Raw genomic sequence first — 23426 nt, 5'->3', positions numbered from 1 at the left:
GCTCAGCACATAAAATGGCCGCGGCGCCCGGCTATTTATAGAGACGCCGTATGCAAATTCCAGGCCTCAGCGCCGTGCGATGCGATTGGCCCTTCCTGCGCCGGGCGTGTCCTTGCCGCCGATTGGTCAGAATACGATCCGCCTGCTCATTGGTTCTCTCAGCAGCGACGGGTTCCAGCCAATGGCCGAGGGCTCGTCCCGCCCAGGGAAGGGATAAAAGGGGCGGAGCGGTTGCGTCAGCGTGATTGTGTTACTCGTGCGCTGTGGGTGCGGCTGTGCTTTATCCGGTGCTTCCAACATGTCCGGCCGCGGGAAACAGGGAGGCAAGGTCCGAGCTAAGGCCAAGTCGCGCTCGTCGCGGGCCGGGCTGCAGTTCCCCGTCGGTCGCGTGCATCGGCTCCTCCGGAAAGGTAACTACGCGGAGCGGGTGGGTGCTGGAGCTCCCGTCTACATGGCGGCCGTGCTGGAGTACCTGACGGCCGAGATCCTGGAGCTGGCGGGCAACGCGGCCCGCGACAACAAGAAGACGCGCATCATCCCCCGCCACCTGCAGCTCGCCATCCGCAACGACGAGGAGCTCAACAAGCTGCTGGGCAAGGTGACGATCGCGCAGGGCGGCGTGCTGCCCAACATCCAGGCCGTGCTGCTGCCCAAGAAGACTGAGAGCCACAAAGCTAAAAGCAAATAAATTCGGCGAGCAAAGCCACTCAGACTTTGCACGACGTAACATTTTAAACCAAAGGCTCTTTTCAGAGCCACCCACACAGTCAAAAAAAGAGTTGTGTTGCTTTGTTTACAAAGGAGCTGTGGTGCTGAGGCCTCTGATACTTGTATTAACTGAATCTAACTTGTTAGTGTTTTAAAACCTGGTTTCTATTGAAGACTGATACATTTGCTTTCTAGCTCGTGTTTTTAAATTAATGTTAATACTTCTGCAGTGATTTATTGTTTGTTTCTTTTCATTTCAACTTCTGGTAATAATCTTGCTCTTGTGGATTCTGTACATCTTTCATGGGTTCCACAGGTTACTTAAGGTATAAAATATGGGAGGGTGGCTAAAGCACGGGTGGGAGTGGCAAAAGCTATGCAGCATAGAGATGGACCATCCCAAATCCCATATGTAATTACATCTACAAATGAAGAAACGATTTCTTAATCCCCTTTGAAGGCCTCCATCCTTGAAAAGATGTAAAGTTCCCTATGAATTGAATTTATGTAAAAATAAAATGAGGAATGCCTTAGGAAAAGTAGCTTTTTGATCTAGATCCTTAGACCTGCACTGTAAAAGAACAGCGTAGCACTGTTTTGTTCAGGACCACCTTCTAGTGCTAGTATATTGCCATTTTAAGTGGCATTTTCAAACATCCTACCCTTAAATTCTCTTGCTGTTCGTTGCTACTCCTCTTACATCAATTAACAGCGGGCAATATTACTGAGTTCTCTATATTGTTGGCACAAATACCACCCAAGAGCACAACCTTAAATCTCTATAGTTATTATTATAAATTATGAGAAGTGCTAGCTGATTCCTCTTGCTAGGATATTCCCAGAAGCTTCACCTGATGGTTTGTAGCACACTGCATTGAGATGATTGGTCTCATCTCTGCTGCACCTCTACTCTCTCCATCCTCTGGAGAGAAGGAGTGCTCTGGGCTTGGGGGGGAAGGCAATACTCCCAACCCTGCCTCTCCTTGCCACCTCCAAGCTGTAGCTGAGAGGCTTCTTAGGCAGCATCGTGCCATAGCCACAGTGGGACATCAGGGATCATTTGTGGAGAGAAACATAAAGAAGAGTGCTGCTGGAGCACCAGACTGATCTTTTACAGTGATGGTATCTGTGTCTAAAGGTTTTGTTTACAACACGTTTAACATTGTTCCATTGTAACATTTTGTTTGTGGACCATTTAGGGTTGTAGTGGTTTTCTTATGCTGTTTTACTGATCATCATTTGCTACAGCTAAATACCTCCTGGCCCCTATATTTCTCTTCCTTAAAAACTGCAATATTAATAAAATTTTTATTTTAATGCACATGAGCCTTCTATACTTAGTTTCCAGAAGACATTTCTATGTACATGTTTGTCAGAAAATTTCAGTCTTGGAATGATTTAGGTTGGAAGGGACCATTAAAGATTATCTCATCCAAAACACCTGCGGTGGACAGGGACACCTTTCGTTAGCCCAGGTTGCTCAAAGCCCCATCCCACCTGACTTTGAACATCCTCTAGGGATAAGGCACCCATATTTTCTCTGGACAGCCTTGTCCAGTGTCACACAGGCCTCACTGCAAGAAATGTCTTACTTATGTCCAATATAATGTAGCCTCTTTCAGTTTAAAATCATTGTCCTTCCTCCTGTCCCTACAGGCCTGAAAAGTTTTTCTGTATTGAAAGTCTGCTATAGGGTTTCCCCAGAACCTGCTTTTCCCCCGGCCCAATAACCGCAACTCTCTCAGCCTTTCTTCATGGGAGAGGTGACCCAGCCCTCTGATCATTTTTGTGGCCCTTCTCTGGACCTGCTCTGACAGATTCTTGTCTTTCTTATGTCAGAAGATCACAGAGCTGGATGTAGCTCTCCAGGTGGGGTCTCAGGACCAGGAGAGCTGAGCAGAACAGGAGGAATCACCTCCCTCAACCTGCTGTTCAGGCTGCTTTTGGTGCAGCCCAGGTTACGATGGGCTTTCTGGGCCACAAGTGTGCATCTCTAGATCAGAGCACTGGAATTCCAGAGAAAGGCCATGGGGTAGAGGTATCTTAAACAGGAGTTGGCTTTCTCTGTGGACAAACTCCTGTATGTGGAGGTCAGACCTGGTACCACAAGAGAGGGTCCCATCCTCTGAGTGTGGAGCTAAGTCCAGTATATCCCTCCAAATTCTTCATGTCATCTGATCAGGAATTCATTATTTGCTTCAGAATTTCATACCAAATACCTCTTACTACACTCATTAGTCTTCTCACCTCAGTAACCGGAGTTTCATCCTCTGGGATACTTAGATCCACCCTTTCACCCTCCCTTGATTTGTTCTTAGCCAGTAGTGGTTTCACCAGTTGCTAATCCTGTGTTGCCATCAGCACTGATGAGGTCTCAAATGTAGAAGTCCTGTAAGTCACGTGGATAATACGGTAGGAGTGCTGGAAACTCTCCTCAAGCAAATTCCAGTGGATGAAGGAATGCAGCAAAGCAAGTTTAAATAAATGAATTTATCTCATTTGCATATACAAGCAGTAGGAAGAGGAAATCCATATGACATGGTGCCCAACTGTGTCATTGGGTTCCAATGCACCTTCACATTCTAAAGAATTTGAGATGAAAAAAAAAAACCCTCCAACCATGGTCCCTCAAATGTTATAAATCACAGACAGCTATGCTTGGGGATAACTCAGTAATGACAGTCTATATACCAAAAGTCTTAAAACTGTGTAGTTAAAAATTCAAAGAGCTTTTCTACCCCTTTTCATCTATATTGCTTGCAGTGCTAGGAAAAAATGTACCTATTAAGCAGCTCTCACATTACTTTAGTTTGCATATTATTATAATTATTATGACAGTTGTAGCAGATACAGATAGGAATTTAAATTTCCACTTAATCTCAAGAAAATTATTAGCAGCCTTGAAGATGGTTATAATACAGTGATGCAATGATTTTTTTTACTAATTACTTACCCTGTTGTGCAGTCATGGTGAGATGTTGCCTTATTGTAATAAACAAATGCAATTTCCTTGTTATATTTTAATGAGGAACTAGGGCAACTGTCCTAACTAATGCACAGTTGAAAAGCTACAGATTTTTATTGTAATTAATTTAACGGAGCTGAGTTTTGCAAAGATTTCCTTTCTCATTTAACCCCTAGTGCTGTGTGCCCAAATTCATGAGGAAAATGTAATATCTATAACATGAGGATTGGATACAAAACTTTGATCCAAAAAAAAAAAAAAAAATTATCTCCAATCAACAGTGGAAACAACTTCATTAGGGATTATATTCAGAGGCAAAATTTTCTTTCCAATTTAATTGTTTTTGCCTAAGAAAATGCTCTGATCCATGTGAGAACTGAATATGTCCCTAACGGACACACCCGTGAAACGTGTCTGTGCACACTCGTAGCAACCTATAGGCAAGGCAGCCTTCTAGAAGGCTGCTAACAATGTTAAATTACATCTAATGTACCACACTCATTGAGGAAAGGGGTGTGCAGCTCTTTTACTTACTTTAAGCTACTGGTCTCAGACTGCATCACCCACCTCTGGCAGAAATGGAAGGGGATTTTCCAAGTCTTGCAGTGGTTATACTGCTGGAAGGAAAAGTTTTACTAGGACCCTCACTCTGCATTTAGGAAGCCTTAGGAATAAACAATTATTTTGACATACCAAAAGATTTTGTGTAATTCCTCTCGGCTTTCTTAAGTAAACAGAATGTTGTTTATAACTGCCTCAGGAAACATAGGTAGACACAGATTTTCATATATAAAGAAGAAAGCAGACTTTGTGGAGCCAAACATCGGTTAAGCACCAGCCTGGCAGGTCCACTAGTGACAAATCTTCCAGTTAGTCTATAAACAGTCTTAGTTCATTCTGTTCAGTCAAAAAAGCAAACCTGGTCTAAATTAAAGATACATTTGCCTCCTTATATTGTATATATGAGTAGCAATTCTTAAAATTTGAAAGAAAAAGGAATCCACAGTGATACTTATAACAAGATCTGTACTTTTTTGACAGATCTAACTGAATTGCATTTCCCCTTGAATTTAGGGAATATTTTTTTCCAAGAAATATTCTGGAGTTATCGTCAAGGTTCTCTAAATTACATTAAGGAATAAATTTAAATAAAAAGCTGCAAAAATTGTAAGGGATATGAAAAATTTTGAAGTAGTAGACATGTTTAAAGGGCATAAAATACTGATAAGAATTGGCAAGCACCTTAGCCATATCAGTTCTATTCTGTGTAATATTTAAAAATCTTAACAGATTTAATTTAGAAATACAGTCTCAGAACTCTCTCAGTATTTACTCATTCACTTCACAAATACAGTCCAACATACTGTAAGCAGCATGCTTGATATGTTTTTTGCAAAAGTGTGAAACACACAGCAAAATTTCTGGATTCCTCATTGGAACAAAAATTGTTTCGTTGGTGTTTCAGATATCACCCAGACAGTTGTTTGTGATATCCGTAATGTTTTCTTTCGCTTGTTGGATCTCAGTGTACGTCAGCGGACACGTCTTTCAGAGGCCGGCAGCTGCCAGGAGCGAGCCCGGAGCCCTGCGGTCAGCGCTGCACCTGAGACCGCTCTGCCGGGTTGGGCCTGGCTGAAAAGATGGTCCTTTCGCGGTCTCAAAGCCCCTCCGAAGTGCCTTCAAGGAGTCTCTGGTCTAAACGTTTCCCACTGGAGCCCCGCACTGGTTATTTCCCCTACCGCTCAGGGCCTTGCTCTCTTCTTCCCCTCGCACCGACCTGCAGTCGCTCCGTGCGAACATGAAAGCGCGGAACGCTCGGTACCCAGACCCCAGGGCCGCACGGAGGAGGGGGCAGCCGTGTGAGCGTCCGGGTAGACAAAGAAAACGTGAAGCCGCCATGGCCGGAGCAAACAAAGACAGCGCTGCCCGGGAAAACATCCTCCATCACGCTCCCCGCGAGCGGGAGGTGGAACAGCGGCGGGGTGGGGCGGGAGCGCCGAGCGAGGCCCCGCATTGGTCGGATTTTGCCGCAGACCCGCGGGGAGGGACGAGGAAGGGGCAGCACAGCCCGAAACGCGGGCCGGGGGTCGCAGGTCCCGCTGGTCCCGCTGGTCCCGCTCTTGCTACCGCCGGAGACCCAGAGCTGCCATGGAACTGTCACCAGTACAGAGGGCAACGGGACGGGACAGGAAAGCAGGAAAGCGACGCGTGGGCTGACAGCGGGCAGGGACAGCGTAGTGAGGCCCGACATTAACTCAGTTGGTTAGAACCCGTGGCTAAAAAGGCCAAGATTGTACATTCAATCCTTGTATGAGCCAGCCACTCAAGAGTAAGGCTTAATGATCCTTGTGGGTCCCTTCCCTTCTCTCACAATATTGTATGATTCCATGACTGCGAGAAGCGCGGGACGAGGCCAGACCCGGCTCGGGAGAGGCGGAGCCGCCGCGCGCGTCCGGGGGCACAGCCGGGAAAGCAGCGCGGCCGCGTCTCGCGGGAAGAGCGTGCGGAGCCGCGCGGGGGGGACCGGGGGGCGGCGGGCGGGGACTGGGGCCGAGACCACGCCTCGCACCGCAGTCCTCAACCAGGTCGGACCGCCGGCAATATAGGGAAGCGCGGAATAGTTTCTGCTGCGTTGGGTTTAGTACTGCCAGAGCAAGAGCATGTCTGGTCGGGGTAAGGGCGGCAAGGGGCTCGGCAAGGGCGGCGCCAAGCGCCACCGCAAGGTGCTGCGCGACAACATCCAGGGCATCACCAAGCCGGCCATCCGCCGCCTGGCTCGGCGCGGCGGCGTCAAGCGCATCTCGGGGCTCATCTACGAGGAGACGCGCGGAGTGCTCAAGGTGTTCCTGGAGAACGTGATCCGCGACGCCGTCACCTACACGGAGCACGCCAAGAGGAAGACGGTCACGGCCATGGACGTGGTCTACGCCCTCAAGCGCCAGGGTCGCACCCTCTACGGTTTCGGCGGCTAAACTCGATTCTTGGTACAGCTTAGTGCTTTTAGAACACAAAGGCTCTTTTCAGAGCCACCCACAAGTTTCAGAAAAAGAGCCTTTAATCGCTTTTTGTGTAGTGGTCTCGTTTTTGGGATTAAGTCTGGGGGAGGAGGGGGAAAGGGAAAGTGGTTTTGTGTTCTGTAGCTTCTGAAGCGCACAGCTGCTTCCCCCAGCCCCCTCCCCCAAGCTAAAAGAGAGGAATTCTCGCGCTTGGGAGGGGGAAATACCCTGATCTTAATACGGGAACTCTACGAGGGCAATGGGTGTAGCGCTTTGCTGGAGGGAGGCTTCTGGTGTTACAGGGAAACGTGTTCTGAAAGTTAGGTGCTTTATTCCCCCATTCTCCTCCACACGGAGCCCCACCCGCTCAACCCCCAGACCCTCTTTCGAAAGGGCACTAGAAGGGACAGACAGGGGAGAAAAAAAGAAAGGGTTGGAGGTCCGGGGCAACCGCGATTGCCGCAGCCGCTCTCGCGGCACCACAATTTCACCGCCACAGCCTGGAAGGGGAAGGAAGCTCGTGAAATGGCGACGGCTCTCCCCTCTGCCTTTCGGTGGGCGGGACAGAGCGGGAAGAAGAAACAGCGGAAAGCACCCGTCAGCGCCCTAGGCACTGCACGGCAAAGAGGCTGCGAGCCCTGTGCCCAAAGCCTTCCCCTCCTCCCCCGTCCTGCTTGTGAGGCTGCCTGTTCTCTAAGCACCGCTCTCGCCTACACGCCCACAGCCCCTGACACCCTCCCAAGCGCCGGCGGCTCTGTACAGTGAGCCTTCGAAGCGCCAACGCATACGGAGCGCAAGGGGCTGGACACTACGGAAGGCCCGCAATCCCCCGTTACCCCAGAACTGGTACTGCTTTAAGCACGGACAAGTGCTTGGCACGGGCTGCCCACGCCTGCTCCCGTAACAAGAGACAACAGCTCTCTCCAGTGGCCTTGTAGTGGCTCTTAAAAGAGCCTTTCGGTTTTGAAGCAGAAGGGTAGGAGACTTAAGCGCGCTCGCCGCGGATGCGGCGGGCCAGCTGGATGTCCTTGGGCATGATGGTGACGCGCTTGGCGTGGATGGCGCACAGGTTGGTGTCCTCGAAGAGCCCCACCAGGTAGGCCTCGCTGGCCTCCTGCAGCGCCATCACGGCCGAGCTCTGGAAGCGCAGGTCGGTCTTGAAGTCCTGCGCGATCTCGCGCACCAAGCGCTGGAAGGGCAGCTTGCGGATCAGCAGCTCCGTGGACTTCTGGTAGCGCCGGATCTCGCGCAGCGCCACCGTGCCGGGCCGGTAGCGGTGCGGCTTCTTGACGCCGCCCGTGGCCGGCGCGCTCTTGCGGGCCGCCTTGGTGGCCAGCTGCTTGCGGGGCGCCTTCCCGCCCGTCGACTTACGCGCCGTCTGCTTCGTGCGCGCCATCTCAATGCCCTGCGGACCCTGCAGTGACAAAAAAGAACAACCTTACACTGTCTTAGGAGAGCGCTCCCACTTCGTTTTTATATCCGAGCGCTGCCCGTTGATTGGCTGATGGAAACGGCCGAGCTCAGAGGGATGGTTTGAAAATCCGCGTTAACCCCCTCTATGCTAAGCCCTGCTCCTAATTTACTAACCCACAACTGCCTTTTCTCTTGGCCTTCCTTTCCTTCCGAGCCGGCATTTCTGCTTTTTAACCACTTGCCTCAAATAAGTAAATGACTCTGCTATTTAAGGTGGGGTAAAATAGAACACTATTTTCCTAGAATTACCCATTCCATTCCATGTTTTTAAACAGATTTGCTTACTGAGATCTTATTGTCTATATAAGTGGTCGCTTTTATTTTGTAATCCAATATTTTTATGGATCTATTTATCGAGGAATCGGGTGCTTTTTATGCAATCTGAAACCAAAATTCACGTGGTGGTTTGTTTGTTTTTTTTTTTTCTGCTTGGGTTTTTCGTATCTTTGTTTGTTTGATTGTGATTTTTTTTGTTTTGTTTAGTGTGGGGGTTGGGGGGGTGGGGTTGTGGTTCTTTTTAGTTAAGGTAATACAGGTAATTGCATTGTTTGAGATGCAGAGCCGCAAATACCATTCGGATTCCGAAACAACTTCGAGGAAAAAGACGTATTCGAAATAAACACGATAAAAATAAGACATTCCCAGGTGTTGACGTTTTCCTAACTAAAGTGAAACAACGGCCGGGTCCGTTTGGGAAGCCGGAGGCTCGGAGCGCCTTCAGCTGTTACCCAATGAAATTCTCCGCTCTTTTGACCAATCAGCGGCGAGGAGGCGGGGCCGCCGGGCAGGATAAAAGGGGCTCGCAGGCGAGCGGCGCTACTCCTGGGCTGGTGGCTGCAAGGGCTTGGGATGGCGCGCACGAAGCAGACGGCGCGGAAGTCGACGGGCGGGAAGGCGCCCCGCAAGCAGCTGGCCACCAAGGCGGCCCGCAAGAGCGCGCCGGCCACGGGCGGCGTCAAGAAGCCGCACCGCTACCGGCCCGGCACGGTGGCGCTGCGCGAGATCCGGCGCTACCAGAAGTCCACGGAGCTGCTGATCCGCAAGCTGCCCTTCCAGCGCCTGGTGCGCGAGATCGCGCAGGACTTCAAGACCGACCTGCGCTTCCAGAGCTCGGCCGTGATGGCGCTGCAGGAGGCCAGCGAGGCCTACCTGGTGGGGCTCTTCGAGGACACCAACCTGTGCGCCATCCACGCCAAGCGCGTCACCATCATGCCCAAGGACATCCAGCTGGCCCGCCGCATCCGCGGCGAGCGCGCTTAAGTCTCCTACCCTTCTGCTTCAAAACCGAAAGGCTCTTTTAAGAGCCACTACAAGGCCACTGGAGAGAGCTGTTGTCTCTTGTTACGGGAGCAGGCGTGGGCAGCCCGTGCCAAGCACTTGTCCGTGCTTAAAGCAGTACCAGTTCTGGGGTAACGGGGGATTGCGGGCCTTCCGTAGTGTCCAGCCCCTTGCGCTCCGTATGCGTTGGCGCTTCGAAGGCTCACTGTACAGAGCCGCCGGCGCTTGGGAGGGTGTCAGGGGCTGTGGGCGTGTAGGCGAGAGCGGTGCTTAGAGAACAGGCAGCCTCACAAGCAGGACGGGGGAGGAGGGGAAGGCTTTGGGCACAGGGCTCGCAGCCTCTTTGCCGTGCAGTGCCTAGGGCGCTGACGGGCGCTTTCCGCTGTTTCTTTTTCCCGCTCTGTCCCGCCCACCGAAAGGCAGAGGGGAGAGTCGCCGCCATTTCAGGAGCTTCCTTCCCCTTCCAGGCTGTGGCAGTGAAATTGTGGTGCCGCGAGAGCGGCTGCGGCAATCGCAGTTGCCCCGGACCTCCAACCCTTTCTTTTATTTCTCCCCTGTCTGTCCCTTCCAGTGCCCTTTCGAAAGAGGGTCTGGGGGTTGAGCGGGTGGGGCTCCGCGTGGAGGAGAAGAGGGAAATAAAGCACGTAACTTTCCGAACACGTTTCGCTGTTAACACCAGAAGCCTCCCTACAGCAAAGCGCTACACCCATTACCCTCGTAGAGTTCCCGTAGTAAGACGAGGGTATTTCCCCCTCCCAAGCGCGAGAATTCCTCTTTTAGCTTGGGGGGGGGGGGGGCTGGGGGAAGCAGCTGTGCGCTTCAGAAGCTACAGAACACAAAACCCCTTTCCCTTTCCCCCTCCTCCCCCAGACTTAATCCCAAAAACGAGATCACTACACAAAAAGCGATTAAAGGCTCTTTTTCTGAAACTTGTGGGTGGCTCTGAAAAGAGCCTTTGTGTTCTAAAAGCACTAAGCTGTACCAAGAATCGAGTTTAGCCGCCGAAACCGTAGAGGGTGCGACCCTGGCGCTTGAGGGCGTAGACCACGTCCATGGCCGTGACCGTCTTCCTCTTGGCGTGCTCCGTGTAGGTGACGGCGTCGCGGATCACGTTCTCCAGGAACACCTTGAGCACTCCGCGCGTCTCCTCGTAGATGAGCCCCGAGATGCGCTTGACGCCGCCGCGCCGAGCCAGGCGGCGGATGGCCGGCTTGGTGATGCCCTGGATGTTGTCGCGCAGCACCTTGCGGTGGCGCTTGGCGCCGCCCTTGCCGAGCCCCTTGCCGCCCTTACCCCGACCAGACATACTCGCCCCACCACACCGCCGCACTCAATGCGCCAACAACACCCCCGCGCCTCCCTATATTGCCGGCGGTCCGACCTGGTTGAGGACTGCGCCGGGGCCGGGCCGGGGCGGGCTCTTCCGCGCGCCCTTCCCCCCGCGGGCCGGGCCCTTCGCGCCATCGCTCCCACAGGGGCCGCGCGCTGCCGGCTCGGGCCCGGCCCCGCGCCCGGGAGCCCAAACCCGGCTCGGGCCGCGGGAGCGGATCCCGGCCGGGGTCGCCCCCTGCCCGCCGCGCTCGGCCCGGCTGCCCGGCCCCGCCGGCCGGCTCTCGGTGCCGGTGGGGAGCGGGGCCCCGCCGGCCGCGGGGCTGCAGCAAAACCCGGCCAATGGCGGCGGCGGGGTGGGGAGAGCCGCGTCCCGCCCGCGCCGCGCCGCCGCCATCGCGCTGCGCGCCAACAAAGGGCCCGGGCGGGCAGGGGAGAGTGGGTGCCGTGGTCCCGCTGCTACAGTAAATGCACCCTTTTCTACCCGAGGCTGAGAAACGGGAGTAATGTGCTGCGGTTTGTTTGTTTGTTTTCTGTGAGAGCGACACTTTACTTTTTTTTTTTTTTCCAATGAAGGGAAGCCTTGCTTGTCCCACATCTCCGAATTAATAATCATGTGGCTTTGTTTTGTTTATGGGACTGACTTGCTAATGAAGGAAGTGATTTGTTTCTCTTGCTGATGTACCCATGAAAAAATCTGCATTATGTGGTTTTAAATATGTGGAAAACTTGACCATTTTCATGGTCGTATTCTTTATTGAACCATAATAAAGCATTGCTTTTGCCCTTTCTTTCTTCACATTATATTACTTTGTGAGCACAAAAAGTGGCCTGGATATGTTATTTTGTGCTAGGGTGCCTCTTGGCTCCATCAGTCCATTCTGCTACAGTGACTCCTGAAAGCCTTCAAGTTTTTCATGTGCACACCTACTTTGACTTTTTCTTATTACTGTTTAAATTTATCATGAATATATATTTGAGAGGTTTTTACTTTGTTCTGGAAGGATCATCAAATAAATGCTATTCCATACAGTTGCTATATACTATCTCTTTCTTGGCACAAGTTTTCCCCTGGTTAATTATACCTGTGCAGTGCACAGGTTTGGGGTTTTTGCTGGTCAGGTATTTCTCATATTGTTTAATCCTTCCCACCTTTTCCGTATTTCCAATGGATGCTCATTACTATATAATGCTTCTTGAATGTGAAAATGTTTTGCTTGCCGATTTCACACAGTTTTGCATTTGAGCCATCGCTGTTTTGTTGTTGTTTTTTTTGTCCCTTTTTCACCACCTATTCTCAAACGTTCTCTATCTCAGGGGAGATTATGATGGAGACTTTGAGATTTATTTTTGTCTCTCTGTAAACTTCTTCTATGTGTGTTATTTAATTCAGGTTATGCTTGGCCACCGTAGTGATAAGTATTTTCATGTGTAGATATCCAGCCAGTGTTTATATCAAGTTATACCTATTAATATCAAATTATCTGTTCCATAGCTATAGGAAAGACATATTTATCTTTATGTATCAACATTAATGATGCTTGTAGGAAAGATGAAACTCTCCCAGTTGTTGTGGTCTAACCCCAGCCAGCAACCAAGAACCATGCAGGCACTTGCTCATTCCCCTACCAGTGGGACTGGGGAGAGAATCAGACGGGTAAAAGCAAGAAAACTCGTGGGTTGAGATGAAGACAGTTTAATACAGAAAAGAAAAGCTGCACTCACACACAAGAGAACCAAACCAAAGAATTAATTCACCACTTCCCATGGGCAGGCAGGTGTTCAGCCATCCCTGGGAGACCAAGGCCCAAGCACTGTAATGTTACTCAGGAAGACAGATGCCATCACTTTAAACATTCCCTCCCTTTCTCCTTCTTCTTGCTACTTTATATACTGAGCATGAAATGATAAGGTATGTAATATTCCTTTTATCATTTATTCCTTTAATCACAGGCACCTGTCCTGGCTGTGTGTTCTCACAACCTCCCAGGTACCCCCAACTTCCTCACCAGCGTGGCAGCATGGAAAGCAGAAAAGGCCTTGGCACTATGTGAGCCCTGCTCAGCAGTAACAAAAACATGGCTGTGTTATCAACCCTGTGTTCAGCATAAATTCTAAATATAGCCCCACACAAACCACTGCGAAGAAAATTAACTCCGACCCAACCAAAACCAGCACACTTAGAATCCCTGTCTTTGCACAGGATTTATCACTGCACTTACTTGAGGAAAAAACCCCAAAGGTTTATATGCAGTCTCTCCCCTGCTGCCACCCCAACATCACTGCATTTATGGGTTACAGCATAGATAGAAAACAATAGAGAACTCAGTAAAACTTCTGCTTAACTATGAAACATATTCTTCCTTGCCTATACTGCTCTCAGCATTTGATATCACATAACTTTTCCTTGGCAGTAGTGAGTGTGGCTTTCCCTCTATTTATCTACATTCAGATGACCTATTTGGGTCTCTTCAGGACTGCTATAAGAATTATTTTTCCCTTTTCATGTGGCACATTTGGTTTTAATCAGGTTATTTTGGCACATCTTCTCCATAGCTTTGCTTTCATTTCACCAATTACTTAAAATGCATAGGTGCTAATATTCTTGTAGATTATCTAATTAAATAATTTAATTTTATTTATGTGGTTTAATGAGAATAGTTATTCTGCCTTGCAAACTGCCCTGTTAACCTCCCTTGCCCAGTGCTAATTGGAATTTTGTCAAAAAGTTGCAATCTCTTTTCCTGTCTATTTCTTGATGGTTTTTAGTTCACTAGATCTCCTTGTGTGGTGTTTATTGTGCAATTAATATTTTTTCCATGAAATTTAACCCTTGCTTACTTGCTTACTCATATTTTCTTGGTCCTCTCTGTATTAGACCTCTTTAAATAATCAAGTTTTTATCAGTATCCAGGGTCCATTACTTCTTACATATTCTTAAGACAACTTGTATGAAGAACTACAACAGGTATCAGTGTAACTTGTTCCTAAGCAGTACTTTAGCTCCAAAGGAATAAACCCCACAGATTATTTAGAATGAATTTTTATTATGGCCAATATTACACAGAATCTTTGTAGATATGACAGCAATATACAAGTACATGGAATAGATTCATGTATTACACTGTGCTTGGGTTATTTGAGGAAATACTCTGTATTTCATGATTGTCCAAGTAATTCTTACCAAATTTATCTCGTCCACACCAGGTAGCTTAATTTTCTTGTTTTCATTTTAGCATACTTTATTTGTGTGTTACTTTTCTAAAGTTCTCACCAGCATCTGTAGGTATAAAGTAACAGTGTGTATATTATTGAAGTGTTAGGACACTTCTGAAGATAGACAAAATTAAACAGGAGGAGCAAACAATCTGTTTACAGGAACTCAAACCTTTCAATGCTATGGAAAAGAAAAAAGGAGTTCTAAGCAATCTGAACTCACCGATTTCTGGAATAACACTTCATTTCCTGTATGACACCTTTTATTTTATGGCCAGTCTCATGTTTTATGGCCAGTGTTCATCCTTCAGTCCTTGTGGTTCACCTACATGGATTATTTTTTTACTCAGAACCAATAAGTGAGTATATGGACTACAAATTTTTATCTATCCGTCTGTTTTATCTTTTCCTGCTAATCAAGACAATATGAGAAGGGCAAGGGCAAAAACTTTTCCTGGTCAGATATCATTAGTTGGAAGAGCCCTGAACTTTCTCCCATGAAGTAGGAAGGATGTCAGGGCACACTGGAGTGAAGGATCACTCCAACCAACACAGGTTGGGTGACGGCAGGAATGAGTGAGAGAATGACTACACTTCTTTGCCCACTGTAGGAGTGTCAGCAGATTTTAGCACTTCTCTTGCCCTCTGCATCTGCTCTCAATCTCTCATCCTGACATTCTTCCAAAAGACAACCATCCCCTTGAAGAGGCTGTTGAAATAATGTGATTTTCAAATTTGTTTTCTCTTTAATGATCTGCATTTCTTTTCAGGAAACCTGTTCAGCTGTTAGCTGAGCTGAAGGAGTTATTGATTTCTCAGTGAATCTGCCAGCACATGTAGTTTCACATCCTTAGGAGAACTAATATCAGCTTACAAAGTCTCTGTGGTATATTTTTTGAATCAGCTAAAAGTACCCTGATGAAAATACTGAAAATTGGAGATGCAGATTTGGTTTATCTCCTAAAGCAAAAGCTTACGATAGTGCTGCTTTCTTTAGATGAGACATTTGTGAGGGAAAGGAATAATCTCTTTTTGCATCATCTTCCTAGGGAGATGAGCATCCCAGAGCATTATCACATGAAATGTACAAGACCAGCTAAAAATAGAGATGGATTTTTGCCTAGCATGATGATCAACATGACTAAATATTACAGAAGTTGTCTAATTCCATGGAGGGGAAAAGAAAATACTTTTGAAAGTTGAAGAACAAGCAAAATTAAAGCTTTGTGCACCCTACTGACACAGATAGTCCACACTGTCAATCTCTGCACAGCCCACACTCCAGGATACTGAAGACAGGCCCGTCAGCATGGCCACTGGTTATCCCCACATAATAAAGGAGAATCACATATTTCACCCCTCAATATGCCCCTAAATTACTGCCAGACTCTCTGAAGCTTGGTCAGCTCAGTCTTAGTTTTCATTGACATTCACCTGGACTAAGCTGATGAACGCAGGTCAGGGTCTGTCTGCCCCAGGGCACAGCAGGATTTCTTCTTGGCTGTGCATCTGCCTCCAGGCTGTTACCTGTAACTGTGTGCTCAAGGCCAGAGTCGATACACTCAGAGTTCCACTCCTCTAGGTGGAAGCTGGAAATCAGCACAGATCATGGTAGCTCCTATCCAGTCACAGTGGAGCCCATCTCTGACAGAGTATTAAAAATCACATTAAAATCATACATGTACTTTTTACCTACTGATGCTTAAAAATGTTCCCTTTTTATGCATTGATGTGTTTACACAGAAACTCTCAGTAGCTCTTGCTGGTTATCCCCAAATTCACAGAGACAGACAAGGGGCAACTTGGGATGAAAATAAACAAACAAAAAAACCAAAACTGCATCACACAGGAGAAAGAAAATTACCGAGTTATTTACAAGGTAATAACTTTTTTTCACTCCTTTTCATTTTTCTATGTAAGTATAGCAATTAAATATTGATCTTATTAACACTATCCCCTGCTGCTTCTAGTCTGTGTGAAATTCTTGTGGCTACAAGGTCCTTCAGCAATTAGCAGTCTACACACACACACAGGATTAACAACTAACGGGAACTTCACTGCTTATAGACATGTGGACGTGGACTTCTGGATCATAATGGGTGATCAAATGGCAAATCCAACCATCCTTTTGGTGAGGAAGAAAATAAATCTTTATTTTCCTGATATGCAACAGGGAACTTGCCATGACCTATACAGCATAAACATCTTGGGCTCTCCATCTTTAGGTGTCATTAAGTAACAATAGACTTGAGAATTTTCATTTATTTACTTTTTTTCAACCTTAGTTTTCAATTTCACTGCCTGTCCTCCCCTTGTGCCTGATTCCTAACTCACTCTTCAGAACTGTCTCACCACCATTTTCCACCTTTGCTGCACCCTCCGGTTTGATCCTAATAATAATTAAAAAAAATTTCCCACATTTGAAAACCACAAATAAATAAAACAAACATGTTCAATGCTCAGAAGCACTACAATGAAAGTTATTTGAATGTCTGGAATCACCAGAACAGGAACAGAGAGTAAAACAGGATTTTGTATCCTTGTACCATTGTAGCATTGTGTGAAATAGTTCCACCCAGCGTAGTGTGCACATTTCTGGCCTCTAAATAAATAAACCATTGCAAGAGAGAGAGAAAATCTGAGAAAAATTATAAAGGTGATTTAAGGCTTAAAATGGCTACTAAGCATCCTAGGACACCTTCAGAACAATGACCACTACTGACTGAAGATGTTCTTGCTTATCTTTACTACCTAGGAGGTCAGTGGTTAAATCTATCAAACTTAGTGAAGTCTAATCTCATCATAAAATTAGTTACAACCAAAAGGTTACTGAAACCAGAAACGCTGTCTTAATTTCATAGGCAGTTTCCTTAAGTAAATGGATCCTTACTTTGCGGGCTTTTTTCAAATCAGAGAGAGAAGGATGATGTGTGGAAAGAAGAAATTGGTGCCATCTCTCTCCTCACAGAGATCAATTCTGGACTACACAGCTGCTTGCACAAGCATAAGCAGTTCCTAACATTGGTGGTAAATAGTTCATAAACTGATCCATTTCATTACATGCATGTCCTGAGGATCAAGTTTGTTTTTTCCATAAGGTAAAAAAAACAAACAACCGAAGAAATCCCCTCCCCCAAAACACCCAAAAAACTAACTCTACCCTCCCCCCACCCCTGCCAAAACAAAAAACCAAACCAACAAACAAAAAACTTACCCTCCAAAAAGCTCCTATTTGAGGCCTTAACTACTGGGTTTTTTCCTGGGCTTCCAAGTTGCTAGCATCCTGGTATTGTGCTGGTATTTTCATGGTTCTCTCAGAAACTACCTGTGAAGGCCATGGAGGAATTCCATGACCAGAAAAACCTGTAGCATCTATAGGAAGAGGACTTGTTTTCTATTTGAAAGCCCTCCCTACACGAGAGAAGCGGTATCATTTGTATGCAGAGTGCAGAGGCCTGAAACAAGCAACCTCTCAAAGATGTGATGCACAGAGATGCCTCCTGGAGAGGGAGGAAGGTTTGTTTGCATCAGCCGCATTACTATGGCAGGGTTGTCTCTGTACCAGGCAGCCATGCCTCACGTTTTCTAGGACGGAATAGACAAGGCGAGGGGGAGGATGTAATGATCATGGCTCCTGACAGAAGTATTTTATCATGTAGGATAGTCCATTGCTCTCAGCTGTGAAGCCTGCAGAATTAACACTTTCTAACAGAACAAGCTGGAACATCCCAACTGCTCCTTGGGGTGCTTTGTTTTTGTGGTGGGTTGGTTAGAGTTTCATTTGTTTGTTTTTGTTTGGTTTTTGCTCCCTTAGCCTGGGCAGCACCCACGGTATGAATAAACGGCAGTCAAAAAATGCAAACTAGCATAAAAGGGTAAAAGGAATACTCCTTGATAAAAGGAACACTGGAAGCATTCAAAACGCAGTTTGGCTTTAACAGCAGTCAGAGCGAGATGCTCATCACCCATCGTGGTGTCGTCCAGCAGATTCATGTTCTTTGACTGCGGATTAAGGAAAGGAAAACGACTCGGGGGTGGGGGCGGATGGTGGGAAGACGGGAAGCGGCGGCAGGGAAGGTAACCACAGGGAGCCAGAGGGGAAGGGAAGGGGGAGAAGGTGGAGGAGGGAGGGAGGGAAGCTGCTTCCTGGGCAGGATTGGCTGGAAATTGCTGCAGCCCAGGCGGGTGGCGCCTGCGGCCCCCGCTCCCCGCCGGGCTCCCGAGCCGAACCTGTTTACGGGGCTGCGGGATGCTCCAAACCGATGGAGCCTCCCCTTCACTCAGCTGTGCCACGGTAATGATAGGGATGATAGAAGATGATAATGATAGAAGATGCAGAGGGAAAGACACACAGGGGTTTAGCTACGGTTCACGGTTAGCAATCTGCTTTTCTGTTGATGTTAGATACACTCCGAGCATTTATTGTGACCTGCAAACAAATGCAATTTTCTGCTGCATTTTTACAGCTGTAGAAGCTACAATTGGCTTCCACTTTCATACAAACTTCCTGAGCATCAGCATCAATGCCTTCAAAACTGCGTGAATGGAGACGAGTGAATTTCTTACGTGTTTACCAAAGTCTAAACTGATCTCGTACTATATATTTGAGAGAAATAAACAGGAACTTATTCTGTAAAAAGTTCTTTTGGTGTCTAAGCATGTCTGGGTTTGAGCATTTAAGAAAAGTAAATTACTAATGCTATTATTCAAATTATTTCTAAAGAACAACGCCAGATTTGTAAGTTGTTCCTACTTTATTTTGGTATGCTATGTAAGGTGGCAGAAAGATACTAAAGAAACTAAAAATGTGAGAGAAGGAATTTGAGAGTAATTCAATACAATAATTATAAAAGCTTAACCTTTGCATAGACATTGTGATGCAAATGTTCATATAAGTTTTACAAGGATGAGCCTGGGGCCTGTGGGGATAGCATTGGTATCAGGTAATTAATTCCTTCCATTTTTGTTGGTCTAGGTAAATACTCCAGCTTGCCTATATTATTGATAAATTTTCTAGCCTAAAGCAAATTCTCACCAAAAAAAAAAAAAGAAAAAAAATTAAAATCACATCTTCCTCTAATACTTTGGAAGACTGCTTCCTACCAAGGGAGTTGGAACAGCATTTCTATCCTGTCCTCAACCAGGTCACTAGAGAAAAATCAAGCGTAGTCTTTTTATAGAACAAAAAAAACCCAACCCAAACAAAAAAGTCAAAACCAAACCAGCAAAAAATAAACCAAAACAATGTGAATAAGATTTTTTGAAGGAAATTAATATCCAGGGACTTGTTTTGGCACTCGATTGTCACGAAGACAAAGCTTAATAGTAAATGTTCTTTTACTGCGTCACTTTTTAAAAACTTGTTTCTCAGCATACTTCAGAATGTTTCTGCAACTGAGCAGAGTTTGGTTTTGTTTTTTTTTTTTTTTTTTTAAATATAGTCTTGCATATTATCTCTCCATGCTTTATGGAAAAACAAAAAGCTAGTAAGCAACTACAGGTTAAGTAATATTTACTTGGGAGCAAGCAATCTGGGAGATTGCACTGCCTATGTTATGGTTAGTGCTTTAAAGTGTAAGGATAGATTTTGTGTGGACTTAAAGTCCAAGAGTAAATTGGCATCATATGATACCAAATGTTTATTTCATTACCAAAGCCATTTGTGATGCACTGTTCTTAAATCTAAGGCCTTCCTCGTTTTTGAGAATTTAGGTTGGCTGAATAGCTGAAACTAAATTTGGGAAGGGAAATTCTGCATCTGCAATGAAATAAAATATTTTGCTTTTCAGAAAAAATTCCACTTTTAATTCTAATTTTTCACATACTCAGATCATATAATGCATTTCTCCCTTTTATTTCAAGATATAAAAACCTTTTATTTAACTGTGGTATGCAGACAGAGAATGGGTTCATTTACAACAAGCGCAGTTACCCGAGGTAGAAGAACATATTTCCTTTCTACATAAACTGTGAATGACTGGTCAGGAGAAACACGGATATGCACTAATTGTAGGAAAACACTTCAGGCATAATTTAGCTGAAGAAAAAGGATTTATAGCATACAGAACTCATCAGTTCTCCTGTACTAACAAAAACATACTTAAACCCATCACGAAAATCCTTTTGTTGGCATAAAGAATGCAACAATATTTAAAAATTGCTATATAAGGAAACTGAGCTCATTACATGAGCTGTCTCAAGGAGGAAAGGTGGCTAGAAAGGCAGAGAATGAAATGGTGAACTTAATGAATTACAACACTGAGCTTAATGAGTTTCTAGTGAAGAACATAATAGAAAAAACAAACACATAACACAAGATTGCAATCTACCCATACCTTATTTGAAAACTGTTAAAATACTTGTGTTTTCAAAAGGTTTTTCAAACATCAGCGGGGGGAGGTGGAAATAAAAAGAAAGAAAACCAACAAAACCAAAACAACCAATTTCCAAGAGAAGCAGAACATATATACTGAAGTGCCTGAGAAGGAAGTATGAACGTTACTCTTGAAAAATGCTCCCTCCTCACATCGTGTTTTCAAGGGCAAAAATGAAACCCGGGAGGCCTCTGTTTCAGGATTTTCAAATGGCCCAATCAGAACCTTGTACAAATCAATTCCCTTCTTCAGACCCACGTAATCTCTCCCTTCTCCACTAAATATACACCAATAGAAAGCTATTTTGCCAAATATGCTAAATACAGCAACCTTAAGATTATTAAACATACAAAAAAAAAAAATCCTGAAGTGTTTTAAACTTAATTCTAGCCTCAAATTTCAGAATGGTTACTAATAAAGTCCTGCAGTTACTGCTGTTTCAAAGTCCAGCTCTGGATGGTAGATAATTAATATCTAATGCAATTTCTTTCAGCAGAATAGGGATGACCAAAAAAAAAAAAAAAAAAGAGAGAGAGGGTAAAAAATGTTCTCTCCCTATCTCAGGAAAGGCAAAGGAAAACCAAAAAAACAAACAAGGGAAAAAAAAACCCAAACAACCATAAGAAACCAGACAAAAACAACTCAACCTGAAAATTGTTTAAGAATAACATACCGCTTAGAAACAGACCCGCGATTCTCATCTTGTTTCCAAACAAGACTTCAGCCGGGCACTCCCACGTTATCTCCCTCTGCTTGAAAAACATTTTCCATTAACACAACGCCCCAATGACTCACTCCTCTGCGTCCCGAGGCAGAACACTAGAAACAACAACAAAAAAACCGAACAAAAAAAACCAGCAGAGCTTTCCTCGCCTTAGTTCTCAAGGGACGATTTTAGCGAACAAAGAAAACACCCTCCCCCAGCCCTTAGGGAGCCTCGCTCGGAGGCTCCCGGCGTTGCATTCCTGCCTTCCCTTCGGGCAGTTTTTACTTCCACATAAAATATCACTGAACGAAAAACAAGCTGGAGTCTCTTTTATCTACATCTGTTCTAACAAAAGAGGGAACGCCGTGATCTTTGCAGTGGGGGAACAAAAAAGCAAAAAACCCAAAAATTAACCTGTCCAGAGGAAAGAGAGGAGAGAGGAGCTGTTGCCGTCTCCCAGCAGTGCGGCTACCTCGAGGCACCAATGGTAGAGAAGCTCCTCCCTGTAAATACCGGTCCCTCGCGTATTATTTTGATTTATAAGCCTCTTACACCCCAAGGAGAGGGATGCAGTGGCTGGCGGCTTCAAAGTCCACAACCTTCACATCACCAAGGCCGTGTCCCCCTTCTCAGGGTGCAAGGGGCTCCCTCAGTCAAGCAGGCCCAGGCAGTTGTAGTGACCAAGGCCCCAAAAAAGGCAGCAAAGGCTACCAAATCTAAAAAAGCAGTACCGAAGAACTCAGCAAAGCCAAAGGCAGCAGTACCCAGAAGACCATTCTGTGTAAGTAAAGGAAACTTTTGCAGGAAAATCGCCAAGAGCACTTTTAAACACCACTCATGAAGGAGATGATGAAGGAGAAAGAATGAAAACATCAGTTCAAGTCCAAACTAGTACATCATTACTCCCTTCCCCGTGTATATGTGACTTTCTGTAGAGCTTGTACACGAACTCACACTCGAGCCAATTTAGCAACTGTCATCACCATCACTTAATTCAGAATAGAACCTTTGGAAACCCTTCTGGACTGCATCCCAGGGAAGTACTTACGATTTTTTTTTAATATTGGTTAAAAGCTCTAAGTTGCAGACAAGAAAAAAAAGAGAACCACGGAAAGCAGAAGATCACAGCAACCGCTACGCGCAAGGCACTCGAATCCGGCTTCCACGCCCAACAGAGACGCCCGCGGCTCGCAGGGAGCAGAGGGGCCGCAATCCCTCCGCGCTTTGAACGCCGCGCGCTCCAGCCGCATTGGCCGGCGGCAGCCCCGATCCCGCCCCGTCCTTCCTCCCCGGGGTGAACGGCGCTTCAGCCCCACGGAACCCACGGGGAGGGAGGCAGCGAGCACAGCCTTCCGAGTTCCACGTCTCTTTTTAAGCCATACTGCGGTGACCGATTCCATCAGCCGTAACCGCTACCTTTTATTGATTCGTTCACAAAAAGGGAAACTGACACACGCTTACATAAGCACATTGACTTTTAAGATGAAGGCAGAGAACCAGAATAGCGAAAATAGAACTTAAAGATACATTACATTAGATACAGCACAAAACCCTCTTCAAAATTTTAAGTCTCCAAATATCAAATAGGATATATTTCTAGGCTCAAGCGTTCCTGCTCTTTCTAGGAAGATGTGGGTGGCTCTGAAAAGAGCCTTTGGATTGTTAGTCAGGTAAGTTTTACTTTGCTTTAGCCTTGTGGCTGTCGGTCTTCTTGGGCAGCAGCACGGCCTGGATGTTGGGCAGCACGCCGCCCTGCGCGATCGTCACCTTGCCCAGCAGCTTGTTGAGCTCCTCGTCGTTGCGGATGGCGAGCTGCAGGTGGCGGGGGATGATGCGCGTCTTCTTGTTGTCGCGGGCCGCGTTGCCCGCCAGCTCCAGGATCTCGGCCGTCAGGTACTCCAGCACGGCCGCCAGGTACACCGGGGCGCCGGCGCCCACGCGCTCCGCGTAGTTGCCCTTGCGCAGCAGCCGGTGCACGCGGCCCACGGGGAACTGCAGCCCGGCCCGCGACGAGCGCGACTTGGCCTTGGCGCGCGCCTTCCCGCCCTGCTTGCCCCGGCCGGACATGTCTCAGCTCAAAATGATACAAAACGAGCCGAAAAAGTTAAACGGCGACGCAAAACCCCAGGATAACACCACGAGCGCAAAATAACTGCGCTGAGAGCTTCACCTCTGCCTTTTTATAGCTCCTCCGGAGGTTCGCTTGGACTTCTGATTGGTGAAGACAGGGATTGTGAATTTACCCAATTGGAAAGCAGATGTGAAAACGCAACCAATAGAAAATGATATGTCCTTTGACGTCACGAACCAGAATTGTCCAATAGGCAAAGACAACATTGAGTCATCTCATTTGCATACCGTCCCTATAAATACGGGGGGGG

The 23426-nt window shown here is 46.6% G+C and overlaps 6 protein-coding genes across 6 annotated transcripts; 3 read left to right on the top strand and 3 right to left on the bottom strand.

Moving 5' to 3' along the window:
• The first annotated feature begins 246 nt into the window (after positions 1-246).
• Positions 247-2029, top strand: LOC138103303 (histone H2A.J). The gene has a single exon (XM_069001511.1). It carries the CDS (start codon positions 299-301, stop codon positions 686-688), a length of 390 nt encoding a protein of 129 aa, XP_068857612.1. The 5' UTR covers positions 247-298; the 3' UTR covers positions 689-2029.
• Positions 2030-6314: 4285 nt separating this feature from the next.
• On the top strand, positions 6315-6736 carry LOC138103292 (histone H4). Its single transcript, XM_069001502.1, has one exon. The coding sequence runs from the start codon at positions 6334-6336 to the stop codon at positions 6643-6645; it is 312 nt and encodes a 103-aa protein (XP_068857603.1). The 5' UTR covers positions 6315-6333; the 3' UTR covers positions 6646-6736.
• An 860-nt stretch (positions 6737-7596) lies between these two features.
• Positions 7597-8569, bottom strand: LOC138103277 (histone H3). Its single transcript, XM_069001479.1, has one exon. It carries the CDS (start codon positions 8063-8065, stop codon positions 7655-7657), a length of 411 nt encoding a protein of 136 aa, XP_068857580.1. The 5' UTR covers positions 8066-8569; the 3' UTR covers positions 7597-7654.
• A 383-nt stretch (positions 8570-8952) lies between these two features.
• On the top strand, positions 8953-9460 carry LOC138103272 (histone H3). Its single transcript, XM_069001466.1, has one exon. It carries the CDS (start codon positions 8992-8994, stop codon positions 9400-9402), a length of 411 nt encoding a protein of 136 aa, XP_068857567.1. The 5' UTR covers positions 8953-8991; the 3' UTR covers positions 9403-9460.
• An 863-nt stretch (positions 9461-10323) lies between these two features.
• Positions 10324-10781, bottom strand: LOC138103286 (histone H4). The gene has a single exon (XM_069001491.1). It carries the CDS (start codon positions 10724-10726, stop codon positions 10415-10417), a length of 312 nt encoding a protein of 103 aa, XP_068857592.1. The 5' UTR covers positions 10727-10781; the 3' UTR covers positions 10324-10414.
• An 11632-nt stretch (positions 10782-22413) lies between these two features.
• LOC138103226 (histone H2A-IV) lies at positions 22414-23218 on the bottom strand. The gene has a single exon (XM_069001393.1). It carries the CDS (start codon positions 23110-23112, stop codon positions 22723-22725), a length of 390 nt encoding a protein of 129 aa, XP_068857494.1. The 5' UTR covers positions 23113-23218; the 3' UTR covers positions 22414-22722.
• Between the last annotated feature and the right edge of the window lie 208 nt (positions 23219-23426).

The sequence above is a fragment of the Aphelocoma coerulescens genome, chromosome 1A (assembly GCF_041296385.1).
Source record: "Aphelocoma coerulescens isolate FSJ_1873_10779 chromosome 1A, UR_Acoe_1.0, whole genome shotgun sequence".
Lineage (NCBI taxonomy): Eukaryota > Metazoa > Chordata > Aves > Passeriformes > Corvidae > Aphelocoma > Aphelocoma coerulescens.
The sequence above is the reverse complement of the archived record's forward strand: the minus strand, read 5'-3'. Positions and strand labels throughout refer to the sequence as shown.